This window comes from Triturus cristatus, chromosome 1_1 (genome assembly GCF_964204655.1).
Source record: "Triturus cristatus chromosome 1_1, aTriCri1.1, whole genome shotgun sequence".
Lineage (NCBI taxonomy): Eukaryota > Metazoa > Chordata > Amphibia > Caudata > Salamandridae > Triturus > Triturus cristatus.
Window position 1 is genome coordinate 252,652,993 of NC_140579.1, and position 21,509 is coordinate 252,674,501.

Sequence of the window (21,509 nt, forward strand, 5' to 3'; positions counted from 1 at the left end):
TGCTCCACGGATTCACAGAGCAAGGATGGGAGGACGGTCCTTCCGATACCTTGCCAGTAAGGGCTGGAATGACCTTCCCATCGAATTGAGAATGGAACCGTCTGAAACGAGGTTTAGACAAAGGTTGAAAACCCGTCTTTTTCCCAAAACTTAATTTAGTATAGTTCTCCTGCTCTTCACTCCACCGCCATGATTGTTGCTTGTGTGATGTTAGTGGAACTGTCAGCGCGGGGACGCACTGTTCCGTGTGCAACCATGCGCTTAACAAATGCCATTAATAATAATAATAATAATAATCCAGTATGGTTGGAAGATGAACTTTTGTGAAGTGAACGGTTTTTAGTGGTGTAGGGGAGGAAGTAATGTTTAATTTCGTATATAGAGGGTAAACAAGTTGTCTAACCATTTTGGTGTGTTCATTTAGAATTGTTGTTGGTGTCATGTCTCTAGCTCCTATTCCCCACTAGAGGACTTTGAAGCTCCTCTCTGTTCACATCCCACACTCCTCCAGTAATTAGCATCTTTCTTCTACTAAATGTGTTTGTAGCTTGTGTGACTGTACATGCACATGCTTTGCATACTCTTGCCTTCTAGTTTTGGGCTGGGACGTTTGCAACTTGTTTTTCTTCAAAGTAGTCTTTTGAGTCACGAGATATGGTGTGACTCCGCCCTTAGTTATCAATGTGCATGGGCACTCACTTCGTTGTTAGAACCTGCCATCAGGTTCAGATGTGTATTGACATTGCTCCCATCATGACACGTTTGATTCTGTATGTTCATTGCTCTGAGGCCCATTTCTTTACATTTCTGTCGCCGAGAAGATTTCTGCTTCAGTAATTGTCCCTTTCCTCTTCTCTCTTCATTCACTTCGGATAATGCCTCTGACGACAACCCTATAGGCGCCCTGCCATCCCTGGCCATGCCACTTTCCTTACCTACTCCAGAAAGAGATGAGGCGTAGACTGTGATGGAATCTACCTCCTTTAGGAAAAGCTGTCCGTGCCACCCAAAATATCCTTGTGCCGGTCTCCACCGTGTCTGTAACCTCTACCTATCCCCATAGCACGACAACACCTATTGCACCTTCCGTTTGGCCTTCATGTGCAAGAAGGCTCACACCAAGCTGCACCGACCAATGTAGGAAATGGCAGACCTTTTTGGCGCAATTTACTCAGTTGGGACGAAGAAGGAGGAAGAGTTCTTCAGCCATTCCAGGCCATCAGCCCAGCCCAGAGGTCATAGGCTTAGACACTTGCGAGCTGGAGGAGGAAACAAATGTGTTCAAAGGCACTCGGTGTACCCTAGAGGACACCAGCCCTTGTACCAAATCATAGCCGAGAGTCGGGAGTACTGTCAAATCCCAAGTTCACTTAAGTCCATACGCCGAAGCAGAGCACGCCACCCCTCAGGGGGTCAGGTATCAAGCCCTGTGCCTAAACCTCTGCCACCTCCCATATTCTCAGGTCAGCACAGGGACGGGATCCAGCCAAGTGCCTCAACACCCATTGGTCTTACAGTTCGAAGAGACTTCTCGGTGCTGAGATGCCAAAGCATACTTCGAAGCTGAAGGCTCCACAGGCAATACATAGGAAACCTTGAGCATCCATCCCCTTGACCAGATGACTTCACAGCATACCACGGGTTTATTCAGTGTGCAGCGGTGTACCATAAGATAGATATGCATGTTATGCCTGAGGATGACTCCCCCCCCCCTCCCCCTCTCCCCCCCCTCCCCCTCTCCCCCCCCCCACCCCCTCTCCCCCCCCCCCCCACCCCCTTGTGGAGTCACTATCGAGGACTGAGTTTCCTCCAGTCTCTCCCAGTGCTAAAAGGCATAACTAAAATCGCCCCAGAAACCTTCAAAGAGCTTGTAAAATCCCAGGTAGTAACACCAGCAGAGTGAAGAAATGTAAACCTTTTCCCTCTCACCCCTTGTACATCAGAGGGCATGACCCCATGGACTCACTAATAGTCTCAACCTCCCATAAGCGAGCTGCAGCCTAAGCTACAGGCAACGCTTCCCGTCTGACAAGGAAAGCAAGCGCTTTGATTCAGCTGGCAAAAGAGTAGCAATCTGTGCTACCACCCATGGGCGTATTGTCAGTTCTGTGGGCCTCCTGTCTTGGTATGGGGTCCAATGGGAGGAGATGAAAGCCCTACTGTAGCATCTCTACGAGTACAGAAAGAGGGAGGAGGAAATCTTAAACGAGGGAAAGCTGTTTTAACGTCACCATATGGTGTGTGTGTGTTGGATTCAGCTGACAAAGGCGCCAAAGTGTTAAACACCTATTATCCTTCATCACCACACACGGCTGCGAATTCTGGCTTCAAGCCAGAAATCCAGCACGTCATCATCCTGCCTTTTGACTGAGAACGCCTCTTTGGCCCACAGGTTGATGAGATGTTGGAAATCCAGGACCATGAATGCCCTTTAAAGCACAGCGGCCCTAAGAAGGCTGCTGGTCCAAAACTTTCTGGCCTTACCAAACTCAGTCAGAATTGCGCCAGCAATAGGCCTACCACCAGCAGAGGATACACTTGGGGTACCTTCCGGGGAAACAACTCAAAGGGACAAATCAGAAGAACTCCTTTCAAGTGAGCCTCTACCTTGAAACATTTACCCCCTCCCCCCAATCGCATCTATCGGGGGAAGGCTTCAAAAATGTATTACCTGGTGGGAGGAAATCCCCCTCAGATATGTGGGTTCAATCTATCATTGAACATGGCTGCTACCTCAAGCTCAACTCAACCCCACAAATATCCCATCTCATACTCAGAATCTCAGCCTAGAGCACCTGTTCCTACTACAAGAGTAGGTTCGGGTGCTCATCCTCAAAGGGGCACAAAACGAGTTCCCTTGCAGCACCAAGACACAGGGGTGGTGTACTCCCTATACTTCCTTATTTCCAAGAAAGACAGTTCCCTAAGGCCAATACTAAACCATAGGCCCCTTAACAGGTACATCTTTTCGGAACACTTCCACAAGACCACCCTACTTGACATTATCCCGCTGCTGCAGCAAGGCGGCTTCATAACTGCACCAGTTCTGAATGACATCGTCTTACACATACCTAACCACCCAGCTCGTCGCGGCTTCATGGTAAGTGGCCAGCATTACCAATTGCAGGTGTTACCATTTGGGGTCGCCACAGCTCCCAGAGTGTTCACCAAATGCTTAGTCGTCGTGGGCACCCACCTCAGAAGAGGGGGCACTCACATGTTCCCCTATCGCTATGATTACCAACTCACAAGCACAAGCAGCAGCCGTGCCTAGCCCACACCTAGGTTGTCATTTCCCTGGTCTACAGCCTGGGTTTCACCATAAAGTCCCATCCAGTTCCCCCTTTTCTCACATCCCTCCTGAATGCAGTCACTGCCAAGGCCTACCCCAATCAGCAAAGGGTTCAGGCTTTCCAGCAACTGCTGGTTCTTTTTCAGCGACATTTCAACTCTCAGAAAAGTGATGCGCCTCCTGTGTATGATGGCTTCTTGTACAGCCATGGTTCCCCATGGCAGGTTACACAGACGTCTGTGGCAAGAGTGCCTTTTGGCCCAGTGGTCACAAGCAAAGGGTCACTGGGAAGATCTATTTTGATAACAGGCAAGCACCCATTGCTCTCTGCAGTTGTGAAACAGCAACAACCTGTTGCAGGTCAGGCCCTTCATGGAACCCCATTCTGCAAGTAACATTACTATGGACTCCTTATTCATTCAGTGGAGGGCGCATCTCAGGGACGTCAGTCTAAGGACCGTGGTTGCCTCACCAACAAGGTCTTCACATCAATCACGTAGTACTTCTAGCCATCCTGCTAGCTCTTAAAGCGTTCTTCCAGAACGTGCAGGGCAAGGTAGTCTGATTAGAACAGACAACATGACCGGCATTTACTCCCTGCAAAAGCAGGACAGCACGCACTCTCTTCAGCTCTTGGCATTAGTGTACAACATTTGTAGATCTATCATCTGATACATCTCCTAGCGGAGTACCTTCTCGATGTCGACGACTGCTTTGTAGACCTGCGCAGCTGGATGCCTCAAGTCAACAAGTGGGAACTCCACCGGCAAGTATCAGTTATGTACTTCTGTTGATGGTATCCCCGATGTAGATCAATTAGCCACCCTAGAAAACCAAAATGGCAAAACCTTGCCTCCAGATTTCCTTACCCTCCATCCATGGGCAATGCTGTATGGATGAACTGGTCTTGAATCTTCGCTTACATCTTCCTCTTCTCTCATTTCTCCTGTTTGTGGACAGGAAGCTTTGGCAAACCTCTCACCCTCATTCTGGTGGCCATCACCTTAGTCAGACACCCCTGGTTCTGAACCCTCCTCAAAATATCAGTTGCCTACTCCTCTATATGCCTTTATCTGCCTTTGAAGACGGCATATGTGCAAAATAAAGAATACCCCTATAATTCCTTTCTTGGAAGGTTGCCTTCCTGGTAGCTTTTACTTCCTTAATGCAATTAGTGAGCTACAGGCCCTCAATCGAGAAGAGCTCTTCTACCAAATCCACACGGACAGGATGGCCCCTAGGACTAAGCCAAAGTTTCTAAAGAAAATGGTATCTAATTTTCACCTTAATCAGACTATTGAGTTCTGTGTTTTCCCTCCCCGCCAGGCTCTGTACCTCAAAGGGCTTTACAAACACGCAATTGATGTTAAACGAGCCATCATGTACTACAGTGATAGGATCAAACCTTTTTGCAGGACTCACCAACTTTGCTTCTTTGTCTAAACCTCACAAGGGGCTGTCTTATATCTTAAGCAGGTGTAGCTTGGTCGATTATCAAGTCCAGCCAGACCTGCTACATTAAAGATTGGAGAACCCTGCCTCTCTCGCTTAGGACGCACTCCACCCCAAAAAACAGAGCTACTGTGGCTTTCCTCTGGAACATCCCTAAAGCTGACATTTGTAAAGCAGCAACATGGTCAACTCCACACACCTTAACCAATAATTGTGTGGCGGTTCTAGCATGTTAGCAAGCTATGGTTGGCTAAACAATCTTAAAGACTTAGCTTCAAACCTCTGCACCATCCAGTGCCTGACCACTGCTTGTGGGAGTCCTGCTTTACAGTCAATGCAGAGCATTTGATCCACAGCCAAACATGCTACGAGCGGAATGTTACCCGGTAAGCATCTGTTTGTGGTGTGTATTGCTGTAGATTCACATGCGCCCACATATTTCCCTGGGAGCCACTGGTTGCTTCAGATGTTTTTTTCTAACTACCAGTTCCTTCTACTCAAGATCACCATGCTTACTATTCCGGTTCCACTTACTGCTCTATCTGTACACTCTCGGAGCAAGGCAGATGAATGCTCGTTTTCCTGCATCACTGCCAAATCATGGAACGACCTTCCACACCATATCAGGAACTTCCCATCCCTTCTCGAATTCTGCAAGAAACTGAAGACCTGGTTATTCAACTAGGAGGCCAATCTGCCTACTCACCTATCCAGCTCCTGGATACCTCTCGGGCTATAAGTGCGCTCTACAAATCTGCATAACATAACACAGCATCCGCTGTGCAAAAACAATCTAACAATGGAGCTAGTGCCAATGTGCATTGCTATCTAAGGGACGAATCACACCATACCTTATGACTCGAAAGACTTCTCTGAAGAAAAACATTTTGCAAACCTCCAAGCTCAACACTCGATGGCTGGAGTATGCTGAGGATGTGAATCTACAGCACTACACGCTACGAACAGACTCTTACAAGGGGAAGTAACATACTCCTTTATATAGCATTACGTGAAGCATCAAGGAAATAGGTTAATGTCTATGCTCTTACTTTTCCTACCACGGGAGTCATTGCTCGGGGGATAATTTAGGTTCTGGTCTTTTCCCCACTTGGATTCATCCTTTACCTTTTTCAATGTAGGCTCTTCTGGTGTCTTTAGTTGTCCGAACCAATGATACAACATCCAAAAGATTTGCACTTCTCTTTTCACTCCTTTTTTCCTGATGTCTTAACTTCCTACTTTCCATATCTCCTCTACAAAATCTGCTTTTAATTCCTTATTCATCTTCTCTTTAGGCTTCCTCTCTCTGTTGAATCATCATCCTTTATTGCTTCTTTCTGATTGCTTCCCTTTCACTCCTATTTCTTAGTGCGTTTTCCTCTGTATTGTTCTTAAATGTGTTTGTGGTCTTGCCACCCCCAATCCCTATTTCCTTACCGGTCTTAAACCCTCTCATAGGTCATGCTGTGCCTCTGAGCAAGTCTAACCAGGCCTTCTCTGCAGTGTGACCCATCTTATTTCTGTTCTGTCCTCATGCCCGCTGCCCTGATACTCTTTTGAATGATGCAAAGTCTGCCTGATCATCCTCTCGATGACACACCTTCAGCTCGATCCTCCTTTCATGACACACCTGCCTGATTCTCTGGATGTTTCACCCTGTGCCTTATCCTCTACTCAGACACATCTTTGCTCTAAAGCACAGCTTAGGTTGTTTTAGAATTCTCATTTGTGACGTGTTGCTGCTTTAATTTGCTCATTTGATTGTACCATTGTTTAAACTCATTATCTGATAGAGACATCTAGCTACAGAGTCCTTACCATTGAATTTCGCAGGCGTCCGACTGGATCCGATGTTTTTTCTGGATGTTTTGGTGTGTGGGATGTCCAAGAAGATTTTTGGATTAAAGCCATGTGGCGCCTGTCACTGCACCATGTCGATAACAGATCCACATCTGGTTTGTCTTTGGTGCCTTGAGGGCCACCACGATTCTAGGTCGTGCTCCCACTGCCAGGCCATGGCTCTGAAAGCTTTGAGGGAGCAGTCCCTAAAGCTACTTGTGGCCCGGCACTCGATACTGCGTCATCCACCCCGAAGGTCTCGTTCTAGGTCCCAGTCAAGACGAAGGTCCCATTTGAAGTTTTCGAGTCGGTCAGGTAAGAAGCATAAAAAGAAACAAGAAGTCTAAGCATGCTTCAACTTATCCCCGTTGGTCGGCTGACGCGACGGAGGATTCTCTGCGTTGTAGGCCTCGTTCGGCTGAACTTGCGCCTGGGTCTGCTCTGCATTTCCCCACCTTCCTGGGAGCTGGAGTGACCCCGCCCAGCTCAAAGCATTCTGTAACGTCATGTGCCTCATATTTTGGCGGCCTGACCCTATAGACATGCCTTGGGCCCCGGAGGCTCAGAGGGGACTTTATCTGGTTCCTCGCTGATGGCCCCGGTGCTGATGACCCCCATGGATCCAGTAATGGATCCCGACTGATGCAGTCGTGCCACTGTGACCTTCCTTGGAGCCAGCCCCATGCCAACACTCCTTGCGCCCACCAGCTGCGCCAACCCTATTCTTATCCCCGACTAACTGGAGCCAGATCGGTGCCTACCAATGCAGACAGAACCTATTGGTCATAGGTCGGTTCCTAAGCCTTTTTCTGAGTGGCTGCAAGTGGAGAAAGATCGGGAGGGGTTGCTGGTCTTGTAAAGGGTCCAGTCAGAGCAAGAAATGGACTGTTATGAGGAATTGGGTGAGGCCAGTGAACACCTCTCCATATTCTGGTCTGCTTTGTCCCCCTACCGTGGCTACGGAGGAGGGATCTTTATATGCTGTGGTGGTGCGAAGGGCTGCTGAGGTCCTGGACCTTCAGCTCCCTTCTGTGGCAGTCAAGATGAACATCATGACGGAGGTCCTGCAGCCGGGTGTCTCCTCCTCAGAACCTCTCCTGCCTTTCAATAAGCCCTTGGCTGATGTCCTACTGGGAACCCGGTCCATGCGCAGCACAGAGGATCCTGTGAATAGAACAGTTGCCTGCCGCCATCACCCTGCACCGGGCGACCCAAATTTCCTCACCACTCACCCTGCCCCTAGAGCTTGGTTGTCCAAGCCTCTTAGGGCGTGAATCCCCACCCCGGACAGGGAATCTATGAGGCTTGATACTTGGGACAAGAATTTAATTTTCATTTCATCTGCCAGCTTAGCATTGCGGTGGGTGAACACAGCATGCCCATTGGGCCATTATTCCCACTCTTTGTAGGAAACGGTTGCATAAGTGCTGCCACAGTTCCCGTAGGAGGACTGGGCAATCCTTTCCCAAGCAGTATCAGACGGGCGAGATGCAGCAAAGTTCGCTGTTCGTTGTGGGCTTGACACGACTTACTCACTGAGCAGAGTGATTTCATTGATGGTGGCTGTTTGACGCCTTGACTGGCTGAGAACTTCTGGCTTTTCTGGAGATGTCCAGGCTTCCCTCATGGACATGCCTTTTGATGGTACTTGTCTCTTCAGAGACAAAGGTCACATGACCCTGGAGCGCTTTACAGGACTCACAGGCGATGGCCAAGTCCTTGGGCTTCTCAGTGGCTACACGTCCCCAGTCTACCTTTCGTGGTTAAGGAAGGGTCCTTCAGCCTTGTCAGCCATACCTCAGCCACAAGAAAGTGCAAGTTCAGCAACCTCTGCATGGCCATGGACATTGCTCGTTCAGACCCCAAGGGTCCGGTGGCAAAGATTCTGGTCAGTCCACCAGTCCCCATGCAACCTTAGCTTCCAAACCCTCCTAGTGGGCGGTCATTTGGTGGCAGGATCAGTCATCACCTCCACCACTGGCAAAACATCACGTCGGAAAGGTGGGTTCTTGCTCCCTTCATGTGTCCAACTTATGATAACCTGACTTTGCTTCAGGACGAAGTCCCGACTCTCTTGGCCAAGGGAGCCATAGAGAGGGTTCTGGTGTCAGAAGTAGGCTGTGGTTGTTGTTCCTGCTACCTTTTGTTCCTGAAAAAGGACAAGGGGTTTTGCTCTATCCTGGATCTACGAGCCCTCAACTACTTCCTCAAAAAGGAAAAGTTGAAGATGCTCACCCTCGCTCAGGTCTGGTCTGTCCTGGACCCAGGAGTCTCGATGGTTTCATTGTCTTACAGAACACTTATTTTCACATTCCTGTTCTGCCTGCCCATCCACGCTATCTTCGGTTTACGGTAGGCTATGAGCACTTTCAGTTCATTGTGCTCCCCTTTGGCCTTACCAATGCCCCTCGGGTGTTTACCAAGGTGATGGAGGTGGTCGCAGCCTATATCCGCAGATCATGGGTGCCAGTCTTCCCCATATCGATGACTGGCTGTTGAAGGCAGGCTCGCCCAAGGCTGTCATCTCCCACCACCAGACTATGATGAACCTCCTACATTCACTGGGGTTCGCTATCAGCTATCAACGTGCCAAAGTCACACCTGACTCCCTCTCAGACGCTCCCTTTCATCGGAGCTGTTCTGGACACAGTGCAGTTATGGGTTTATCCTCCCAAACGAGAATCTTAAAATATTCAGGCTATGATGTTGATGTTTCAGCCTCTATCCTAGATTTTGGTGCAAGTGATTGAGGCTGCTGGGCTTCATGGCCTCCTGCATCCTGCTTTTGACACATACCAGATGACCTATGCGGGTTCTACAGTGGAACTTGAAGTTCCTGTGGGCTGAGCATCAGGGGAATCTCTCTGACATGGTCCAGATCTCGGTGGAACTGCACAGGATCTGCACTAGTGGCTGACCAACCGTGATTTGGTCAGAGGCAGACCCCTCTTCCTTCCCCATCCAGATCACACAGTAGTGACAGATGGGTCACTCCTGTGATGGGACGACCATCAGGGAGAGGTGGAGATCAGAGGACTGTGGTCTCTGGTGGAATCCGGACTCTACATCAACTGGCTCAAGCTCTGAGCGATTCGCTTGGCATTAAAAGCCTTTTTTCGTTTAAACCAGGGAAAGATGTTACAAGTGTTCATGGACAATCCCACTGCCATGTGGTACTGCAACAAACAGGGCAGGATGGGGGCCGTTGACCCTTTATCGTAAGGCTCTGCATCTCTGGACATGGCTGGAACAGAAGGGCATGTTCATGGTGGTTCAACACCTGACACGTTCTCTGAATGCCAGGGTGGACGAACTTAGCTGTCGATGCGTATCGAATCACAAATGGCGTCTCCATCCAGAGGTAGCGCAAGGTCTTTCAGCAGTGGGGCGAGCTTTGGTTAGATCTGTTCGTCTCCGCAGAGAACTTGCTAGGTCAGTAGTTTTGTGCATTGGAGTTTCCAAGTCGGCTCCCACTCTGTGGCGCTTTTCGTCTAGAGTGACTCTCAGGCCTCCTATATGCCTTTCTGCCCATACCACTCCTGCCCACAGTGCTCGAAGATCAGGAGTGACCGGGCACTAAGTTATTCTTGTGGATCCGGACTGGGTACGAAGAATCTGGTATCCTCAGCTTCTCCAGTTGAGCATTTATCCTTCGATCAGGCTGCCCCTTTGGGAGAATCTTTGGTTGCAGCAGCAGGGGAGGGTCCTCCACCCGAACCTGACAACTCTATGCCTTCTTGTGTGGAGATTGAGCAGCAGCAGTTGATAGCATTTGACCATCCTACCGAAATCCGCAATGGTTTTTTTGGCAGCCAGGCATCCCTATACCAAGACCGCTTACACCTTCCGGTGGCACAAATTTGTATAATACTGTACAGAAAGATATAAATATCCTCTTTCTGCTTCCCTCTCTCAAGTCTTACTTTTTATTTTGACCCTTGCCGAGCAGGGCACTGCCCTGAGCACTCCAACGGTACCTTTCCGCCCTATATGCCTTTTTGGGGCTGGCAGACCAGCCCTCTTTATTTAAATCCCCTATTGTCAATAGATTTCTCCAGGGGCTTGTACATATATTTCCACCTGCCCCTTTTCCTATGCCTCAGGGGAACCTTAATTTGGTTCTCACCTTTGACGTGTGCTCCGTTCGAACCTTTGCACAACAGTCAATCTGGATTGCGCAGCAATCACAGCACCAAAACTGCCCTCATAGCTGCCACAGACGACATAAGGACCCTACTGGACAATGGCGAAACCACGGCCCTCCTCCTCCTGGACCTCTCGGCCACCTTCGACACTGTCTGCCACCACATCCTACGCACACTCCTACACGACGCAGGAATACGCGACAAAGCCCTGGACTGGACCACCTCCTTCCTCACCGACAGAACCCAGAGGGTCTGCCTCCCCCATTCCGTTCTGAGGCCACCAAGATCTGCGGCGTGCCCCAAGGATCATCCCTCAGCCCCTACCCTTTTCAACGTCTACATGGCACCGCTCGCCAACATCGTCCGCACCCACAACCTCAACATCGTCTCCTGCGCCGACGACACTCAGCTGATACTCTCACTCACCAAGAACCCCGCCACCGCCAAAACCAACCTCCACGAAGGAATGAAGGCAGTCACCTACTGGATGCAGAACAGCCGCCTAAAACGTAACTCAGACAAGGCAGAGGTACTCATCCTGGGCTCCACCCCCTCCGCCTGAGACGACTCCTGGTAGCCAGCCGCCCTGGGAGCTGCACCCACACCCACCCACCAACCACGCACGCAACCTGGGGTTCATCCTGGACTCATCACTCTCAATGACCCAGCAAGTTAACGCCGTCTCCTCCTCCTGCTTCAACACCCTCCGCATGCTCCGCAAGATCTACAGATGGATCCCCACCAGAACCAGAAGGACTGTCACCCAGGCCCTCGTCAGCAGCAGACTGGACTACGGCAACGCCCTCTACGCAGGAACCACGGCCAAACTCCAGAAAAGACTCCAACGCATACAGAACGCCTCCGCACGCCTCATCCTCAACATACCCCGCCACCCCACATCACCGCCCACCTGAAAGACCTGCACTGGCTCCCAGTCAACAAGAGGATCACCTTCAAGCTCCTTACCCATGCTCACAAAGCACACCACAACGCCGGACCAGCATACCTCAACAAATGCCTCACCTTCTACACCCCGATCCGCCAGCTTCGTTACGCCGACCTCTCCCTCGCCACCGTCCCACGCATCCTCAGGACCTCCACCGGCGGCAAACCCTTCGCCTACCTCGCCACCAAGACATGAAACACCCTACCCACACAGCTGCGACAGACCCAGGACATGCTGACCTTCAGGAGACTCGTCAAAACCTGGCTGTTTGTATTGCGTTCTACAAATGACTGATTGATTGAACTGCCCCTTCCGGCTGCTTACCATCAAAACAGTTTTTTAGTGGCAAGCACATCTGCCAGGAGAATGAGCAAATTGCAGGCTCTGTCATCCAAGTCTCCTTAACTGATCATCTTCCCTGATAAATTGGTGCTTCGCACTACGCCCTCTTTCTTACCGAAAGTGGTAACACCATTCCACACCGGGCAATCTGTCACCCTGCCCACCTTTTGCCCTCCTCTGCATCCCTCTAAAGAAGAGGCACAACTCCACTGTCTGGAACCAAAAAGAGCATTGTCGTTCTACCCTGACAGCACAAAAGAGTTCTGGGTGGACGGCCAACTCTTTGTGGGGTACGTGGGAGTGAAGAAGGGTCGTGCAGTGCAGAAAAGGACAATCTCTTGATGGGTCCTCCTTTACATCACAATCTGTTATGCTTTGAACAAAAAGCATCCTCCTGAAGGCTTAGGGCTTATTCTGCCAGAGTGAAGGCTGCTCCCATGACGTTGCAACGTGGAGTCTCAGTCCTCGACATTTGTCAGGCAGCAACGTGGGCATCACTGCACAAGTTCACCGAGCCATACTGCCTAGACAGTCAAGTCTGCAGGGCGGCCTTTTTGCCGCTCAGTCCTGCAGGACTTCCTGGTCTAAACTTGTCCGCAGTCCCTCCGGTGATTGGTAGCGACGTGATCTAGCCGCAGATTCCTTACCGACTGACCCATCCTTCCTGCACTGTGGACAGCTTTTTAGGGTCAGGTCTGTTCCCTTTCAGGACTCTAGTTGCTCAGAATGTCAGTGCACTTAATGGCTCCGTGATCCTGGTGTGAAAAGGCGTGAAACTTAACTGACGTCAGCGCACCGAGATGGCGCATATATAGCTGACGCAGACGTCAGAACGACGAAGACTACTACGTCCTGTGGAGCCAACAGACACCACCAACCGGCGTGCAAGGGTATTGCTTGAAGAAAAATCTTCCGGATCCAGACTGACGCCTGGGAAATTCAAAGGTAAGGAATTTGTGGCTAGATCATGTTTCTACCAGATAATGCGTTCCCAAAGGTAAGTAACTTGACCTTCGGTGCTTTAGAGGATGCAAGTTACACATTTAATAAATGACTGTAGCAGCCTAGTTAGTCCTGTAGGTGAGGTTGCCAAATCAGTTAGTTTCGCCTGGGCAATATTTAGCAACACTGCTGTTGGGTCTCAGCTGGGATGCAGCCAATTAGAATGGTTTGGGCTTCTTGCTCCCGGGCAATAGATTTTACATGAAGATGCTTGAGTGGTATTCATTTGTATTGCTACTCTGCTATTAATAGAGATGGCTGCTACCAATCTCGATAATGCTAACATCACCAACTCGGCATTACCTACATTTACTCTTGATCTCCCCCAACATACCTTCTTACATATGCAGATTCTGACAAGTTTCCCACCTCGTTAACCAGGACATGCGTTGCTTACATTAACGATTTCCAAAACGATAATCAGTTTTTTACACTAATCTTTTCCCTTCACATGCAGGAGGAAATGACCAGCGCTTTGGCTACAATGCGAGTGGACTACGAGCAGGTCAAGATAAAAGAGATTGAGAACTCCACCAACCCACTCTTACAGAAAAGGCGGAAAAAGCTCAACCCCATGGACCCAGCCGCTGTCCATCATTGAGTGGCACCGCCATGACCACAGCCAACACCCAAGCAACCAAACCCGCCCACTAGCTCCAGAAAAGCAATAACCGCACATTACCGTATTCTCTCTTCAGAAGGGCTGTGGCATAATCGATGCATGGAGGAGCCAGATTTTAGAACCAAATAGGCCCGATTTTTTGTTCTTTTATCACCGATCAGCAAGTGGGCAGGGGGGTGCAGGTGTGTGCGTGTGAAAGGGCGGAGTCTAGGAAAGCCTTCTGTAGATGACTTCCAGCCACTTTATAGACTGAGTTTTATTTTTGTAAGTCCTCAGAAAAGGTTTCCAGTACTTCAGGTTTTGAGAATGAAACGTTTCCTGGTAAAAGGAGGTTTTATTGGAGGATGCAGGTGGGTTTGTCTGTGGCCTTCCCTACACTTCACACATACCTTAGCAAGGCCTTGCAGAGTTATTTTTTCACTGTACTATCAACTTTGGAGAGTCAAGACGCCAGTAGCATAAAGTTTGTTTGCAGGATGCTGGTTAATAAACCGATGGTACTTCTGTATGTTGTACGTATAGGTACAAGCATAGGTGACTATGCAGTGCTGCTGTTGTGCAGGGGGACCCATCACTCATTTTTGTTGGATGTCCTGTGGGGTGACCTTGCTGTTCATGCTTGGGACACACTACCAACATTGTTAAAGCTCCACCCTCCATGCCTTTTGTATAGAGGTGGGCAAGTGTGCTATGTATAGTGCTCTCCTCCTGTTGTCAGGCCCATCTCATTTCAGCGGTATGTTCCTAGTGGGAGAAGTCTGTTCTTTGCTCAAGAATTTGTGCAGGGGTTTGCTTGCCAGTTTCCAGGTCATTAGTTGTGAAACGGGTGGTGGAAAACTGTGGGTGTGCCTCTATCAGTATATATCTTACGCCAACGCGATAGTTTTACCACTATGTTGTGATAAAAAGAGGAGTGAGCTTCAGAGTATGACCATCGCTCAAGGTTTGGCCTACTCATAGTATTTTTTAAAATGTCAATTTTTTACAAATCTTTTATTAAGAATCCACGTTATTGGGGAAAGATGTGTTCTCCCACAGCTTTTACTGAAGTCCCATGTGTCCGGCACCTACATTCCCCTGACTCCCTCACCCACCTCGATCACTGTCTCTTCGCTCCAAATTCAAACAGAAAAGAATATTTTTCCGATTACCAGTTTGCTTATTAACTGTGAACAACTGACAAAGCAGTGATATTACCTAATTTTTTTGTCACTTTTCCAACCCAAAGATTTTGCGGATTGTTTGTTAGCGGCTGTTACTGTGTAGGCTACTTCTGCCTCTACATGTTGCTGTTTTGCTGAAGTTTGGGTGTGCGGTGCCATGCTCCTTCCCCTCTCACTCTCACAGGATAGATTCAGGGAGAGGCTTTATTCCCACGAGTCACTCCTCTCTGTTCACTTTTATTCTCTTTTCAAATATGAGGCTTTCTATGTTCACTTTTGAGTGATGCTGTTGTGTACTCCGTGAAAGAATATTTCTTTATCAACAGTTGGTATTTCAGTTTATAGGAGTTTTGCTGCTGTTTTAGTTGCCCAATCAATGAGGACTTTTGAGACCTCTGCCTTATCCCCCTTTAACCTAGGGGGTTCAAGTACATTACGTTTTTTTAGTCTTTGGTTTTTCTCAACCAAAGAAGAGTTTAATAGCCACCTTGAGAATCTGTTTGATTTGGAGGAGGACGTATCAGAAGGGAAAGGTAGTTCTCCCTCCTGCCTATTTGCCTCCGGTTTCCCCGTTATCTCAAGTAGACCTTTTCCTAGCCTAGGGAGTAAGACTAGCCTGGGGGAGAGCTGATGCCGGCTTTGCCTGTTCACTTGCGCTGCTTTCTTTGATCTGCCCCCCTCTGAGCCTTTGCTGGTTAGTACCCTGAAGCACCTTGCCTTGATCAGTTGTACATCAAGCACCCACAAGTGATTTATACATCTTGTAAACATAACTTCACAGGAGTCTTCCATGATATGTTGTATTTTTTCGCTGTAAATATCTATTTACCCTTTATTATTATCTTTTTCCCCACCCCTTGCACAACCTACCCCATATTCCGTGGCCACAGAGTATAAGAAACTTGGCACTATTTTTCATGCACATCAATATTTTTTTGCTTAATTTCGTTGTGGCAAAGAACTACAAGGGACATCGGTGTGTTTTTCTATGTCCCCCCCCCCCCCCCCCCCCCCCTCCAGCTCACCCAATAGGCCAGTTTGGATGGTTAAGTGAAAAGTTAAATCCACCTGAACCCTATTCACTTGAGAGACTGAAAAGTATTCCAAAAAATTTGGGGGTCAAAATACTGATTTTTTCCTATGGCTACCTGTTTCAATGGTACCAGAAAATGTTTTCTAATGAACAGCCCTGGAAGGCCTTGTTCCATGTTTTGCAGCTTCTTTGATAAACGTCTAAGAAGCCTGTGCTTTAACTGTGATCCTGTACAATACTATAAGGCCATGCCTGGTGCCTTCAATGATTCTTTGGGGGTGGAACTTATTCCTCCAAGAAATGCATGTTATTGTGCGGTCTGCAGTTGCAGTTATTTTCCTGTACGCCATGAATGACTTAAGATATTTACCAAAAAGGACAATGGCTGAAACCTGGCTTTCTTCAGTGTCACACTTGAGAAGCTGAAGGTAACAGAAAATAAATATTACTCCTGGTCAGAGGATTCAAGCCTTTACCAGTGTTGCTGCTCCTCCATGGCCTAGCTCAACCTTTGGCTAAGTATTTCCTAGAAATAAGGTGTCGGGTCATACAGATGGTCTATGACGAAGCTGGACGAAGAGGACGCAAGGTCTTCATCTCCTATCTCAGCCTGACACTTTTTTAAATGACTATTAATCAAAATGGCTGTTTTTGTAATAGGACACTGCTGGACAACGTTTTGCGATAGGTACATGCGAGTAACTTACTTTTAACTCCAGTCTATCATTGTGGAGAAATTTGTAGAACCATATCGTAGGAAAGCCTGGTGACTAGAGACATGAATTTCAGACGGTGGGCACTCTCTAGCTTCCTAATCCATTAATTCTTCACAGTCTAAAGTGTACCCCACTTAAATAGGATTCATCCAAAAGGGATGGCTATGACGGATAATGCTTGTGTCTGCTGGCTGTGGTGCTTTACCAGTTGGCTAACAGCAGAGGAATGGAGAGGATGTTGACTGGAAATCAGCCTGCTCATGGCATTTGAAATGATAATGTACTGCTTTCAGAGTGCATGTTTTAATGTCGAATACTCCATAGCTTCTCTTCACTACAGAATTGTTGTCCCGTGTCTATCATACGTAGATTGGGCCTGAAAGGGTGGTGGATAAAAGGCTTGGTATGTCTGCTCATTTGCTGCTCAGGACTCTTACCACTGTCTATAACCCATGTCCTTTTTGATGTGGTATCACTGGGGGTGCTGGAGGCCTCGAAATTTTTTAATTCTGCCCCTTGCTTATCCATGTACCATTTCCCCGTCACCCTTCTGCTTCCCTCCCCGTCTCCTCAGTATGCTCCTTTTATCTTGTCACGTTGCTTGGACCTATAAGCATTGTGATTTTTACCCAAGAATGCTTTTTTTTTTTTTTTTTTTTTTTTTGCAATCAGATTGTTATAAAATTATAATTTTGTATGATCAAATTGTTTTACTAAACAAGTTTGAATATTTAAACACAGCAGACTCCTAGTGTTTATTCTTTTGGCGTCCATTGGCTGTTAAGTGATTTGTATACAGAGCATGTGTGAAGTTCTTCTCAGGGGGGAGTTTGTTAAAATGTCCAGTGGCTGTGGATGATGCTGTTGGGAGGGAGGGGTTATTCACTTGATGAACCTTGTGTAGGGTGGGGATTCTTGCGACTGTCCAAACACAGAAGAATGTGATATTTGTCACAGGATTTATCTGTGATGGGATTTTTAGGGTGGGTTCAGACTTAACATTCCTCCACCTAAAAGGAATCGGCTATGGTGGTATCTGTCAAAGATTACAGTCTTCATACCTCTTCTACTGAGGGATATGACCGAGTTCCTTCCAGACAGGCAGTGGATGTTAGGATAGGTTTAGTGCAGTGTTTTAGAGCTTAACATATTATTGTCTGGGGCTTTTTGTTCCAAAATTAGGATCCTATGGGCTCAGGCGATGCAGATTTCATTTTCTCAACTCCCTTTTACATAGGTTGAAATGTCCTCATCATACCTCCTTTTAGTAAAGCCTAGGCCAGTGCCCTGGTGCTTTAGGGTCTATGGATTGTATGTATGTCACCCTAAAAGTAACGTTATCCCTGGGTCCAGTGTTTACCTGTAAAAGTGTAACCCATATTTGCATCTCCAAATTCCAAACTTTGGCATGCCACGATTATAGTGTATCATAATTACATTCATATAGTATTTGATGGCCCTGGCTATTGTAAAGCCTATGAATTGGTAGACTTTCTGTGCTATAAAAACATGGAAATGGTAGAGAATTGGTTCAGTTTATAAGCCTGGTTTGCAACATCTAGTGTTTGGTTCAGAATATTGTGACTGATTTGTTTTTAGACGCTTTTGGTTGTGGTTTCAGGGGTGTCAAATGATTGATGATCACATTCCCTGAAACCAACATTGCACAGGGACACAGATTTCTCAGGTTAAAATTTTGGGCCATTGGGTTCAAAGGTACATACAAGTTAGAACTTGATACTGACGAATGGATAAATAATGCACTTGCAGAGCAGATTACTTGTGGCATCAACCGCTATGATTATTTCAATGCTTGTTCCACCTTGCTCCTCACCAGGCCGCATGAGAATTGCTCTCTGGATTGTGACGGGGAGGTATGAAAAATACCCCTTCAATACCAGTTATGCCTAGAAAGACCGTCACAAGATATGTACTTTTTGCTTACCAAGGAGCCAAGATAAGTGTAAGGCACCTTTCCTGTGTAAAATAAAAAAAATCCTCTAGGGGGCACTTTAAGCGACGATGTATGACATGGAGTCTGTGCTGCATTAGGGAGCTTTCAAAGAACAATTTGATGGATATTGACAGTGCGAGTTAGGCCGAGCCATCCATTGTGATTAATGTGAGCTAATATGATAAAAGTTAATCAACTTTGAAGACCCTCAAATGAGCCTCTGATTCTCTAGAATTCTAGCTCTGAAAATACCACAGAAACTGAATGTGTCTGGAGCAGACTGTGGCTCTTTTAATTGCAAATACACATGATTTATGGTTATCTACGTAGCTCTAAAGTGAACCTTAACTCCCGGGAGCAGCTGATTGCTGTGCACCAGACAAGGAGAGTAAAAGATGGACGTAACCATTAATTGGTAGACTACCAATTTGCAGGTTTGTATGGGGTCAGTGAGAGGAAAAGGAGGATATACTCAATTATTCCCGAACACTCAGCGTACACAAGTACTCATTGAGGAAGGAATAACTATTGCCAGTGCCAAGATGTGTTGTACTGAGGTTCCAGCAGACACTGAAGCCAAATAACTACAATTCTGTAACTTGGGAAACCTGCATGGCTTTGAATTGTACAGCTGAGACCAGAAGTTCATCCGCATCGTCTCAATGCATTTCATAGGGTGCTTCTCTTTGGCACCAAAACTGATAAAATCTGCCAAATATTAAAAAGGACTGTAAACTGCAAATTCTGTTGGTTTATTGAAACACCATTGCTGTTCGTACAAACAGACACGTCGCCCTTCATCAGGCCGCAATACCTTTAACACCAAACCTAGCAGCAGCAGTCACCACAGCATTCAAAGTCCACTCGTGGAGCTTTTCAAGGCATTACAAAGCCAAAGGTCCTACATTATCAGTTCAAGGGTCTCCTCTTTGGAAATAAGTCTGCTTAAGAAGGTTGTGATAGTACATCTGTGCTACCATTTTTTTTTTCGTTTGTCTTTATTAGAACTATTAAGTATAAGGGAAGTACAATCAGAAATGGCAAAGCAAACCCAATAGATAACTTGGTTGCTTCTCAATCTTAGTCACACCTGTAACAACAGCCCATTGTGATGGGTTTTTTTCCTCCTCTGTTTTTGGGCCAATCCTAAATTTGCTTGCAGCTAAAACTTTTACTTAGAGTTCAGACATTTCTGAAATAGATTCACGTTTACTTGACGTCCGTGTCTGACTACGAGAAAGGTGATGGAGCTATTGGGAATGATGTCATGTGTGACTGTAATTACTGATACAAGAGTCGTATACAATACACTCAACTATGTCTAATAGACTAAATGGTTTCCAGTAACAGCAGCCTGGGAGGTCTAGTATTGATGTGGACCATAAACAGCTTGTGCTTCATTTGGTGAAAGAAGCAGTCTTTTACTGGGCAAACCGTTAGCATACCCTTGGCTGCACGTGCCCATTACAACAGGTACATTCCAAACCTGGTGGGACACCCACCTTCAAATAGGGCAAGTAAGCTACTGAGGAAGGCCCAGGAGCATATTAACTTGCTTGGACTCATGGCAGTTGCATTAGCTCTGAAAGTCTTTGAGGTCACTCCTCGGGAGTTGTATAGATACAGACAACCTTGCCTTAACATATATGAACGAGAAGCATGCATTTGCTTCAGCTTTCCTTACTGATAGCAGTTCATCAGGTCTTTATTACTTTAATAGAATGAGAGCTCCATAGACTGATCTGGTTTGCATCCAGTTTCCCACAGCTCTTGGGTATGTATTGGTCAGGGATATTTTCTTATGCTATTCACCAACTGCAAAATTGCTGCACTCACCTCTGAGGTCTTCTTTGCTACAACATTTATTGTCAGCACTTATGTTAGATTGTTTCTTCCTATCAGCAGATTACTCTAATTCCTCAGTCCAGGGATTTTAAATCCTAGAGTGGTTACTTGCAGGTCTGGGAGGGCTATAACGGAGAAAGAAGCATGGCGACCCTCTAATACAGTACGTTATGCAGCCGAGTGGAAATCATTTACTAACTACTGCATCACACTAAACGTTGATCCACTTCATGCATCTGTACAAGACCTCATCAAATAACTTCTTACTTTACAGTAATCTGGCTTGATTTACATGTCAATAACGTTTTCGTTTTGCTGCGATTGCAGCTTACTTTACAAAGCAGATGACATGCATCCATTTTCAGGATTTCAGTAAGGCCTCCAGAGACAGTTCTAGCGTTAACCTGGGGCTTAATTGTTTTCCTGATAGATCTCACGAGACACACATATGAATGTGTTAGTTCCTGCCCTCTTCGAGAATGATCATGAGATGGTGTATTGTTGGTTGTGATTAGTTCATTAATGAAAGTTGGTAAGTTGCATCCCTTGTTAATCGAAGAATCCTATTTACAGGTCCCTGGAGACAGTTTGGTATTATGCGCTCACATCTGGTTTCTACTTCGGGTATTATCACCCTTTTCACATTTATCAATCCATGTGGTTGCTTACGTTTTTTTCAAACACAAAGTGTGGCAGAGAGATCCCTTCACATGCTTGGTAGAGTACTGATATATTACGTTCACCATACTAATCCTACAATGCAGGCAAAATCGCTTTTTGCTGCAATTATTTTCTCAACTATTTAAAGACAAGAAACGTTCCCTAGTCTGGTATTGCAAAGTGAAAAAGTTTCTAAGAACATTCGGTTTCCAGCATGTTTTTTAGAATCACATGACCCGCATCAGTCTGGGCGCACTAAAGTAGCAGAATAGGAGATAGACATTTCAGTCTACATTCCTCAATCCACTGCCCAACATCAGTCCAAAGCAAAGAATACATAGCGGGTTAGATCTGCGCACCTCAGACTAGAAGGTGGGAGCTCTGCTGCAGAAAAAGGCAATAGAAATAATTCTAATCCGAGTAAGGGGGAAAAGGAATCTACTCCATCTACTTCCTGGTCCCAAAGCTGGTTAGGTCCAGCAGGCATTTTATACCTCG

At 46.9% G+C, this 21,509-nt stretch overlaps 1 protein-coding gene across 1 annotated transcript in view; it reads left to right on the plus strand.

Annotated features, from left to right (window-relative positions):
• LOC146870092 (MAP kinase-activated protein kinase 2) overlaps window positions 1-17,292 on the plus strand; it is a 626,925-nt gene extending 609,633 nt beyond the window's left edge. Inside the window, exon 10 of the mRNA XM_085627880.1 lies at window positions 13,476-17,292. Within this exon, the coding sequence (XP_085484006.1) occupies window positions 13,476-13,619 (144 nt within the window). The 3' untranslated portion in view covers window positions 13,620-17,292. The remainder of the gene's footprint in view (window positions 1-13,475) is intronic.
• The last annotated feature ends 4,217 nt before the right edge of the window (window positions 17,293-21,509 follow it).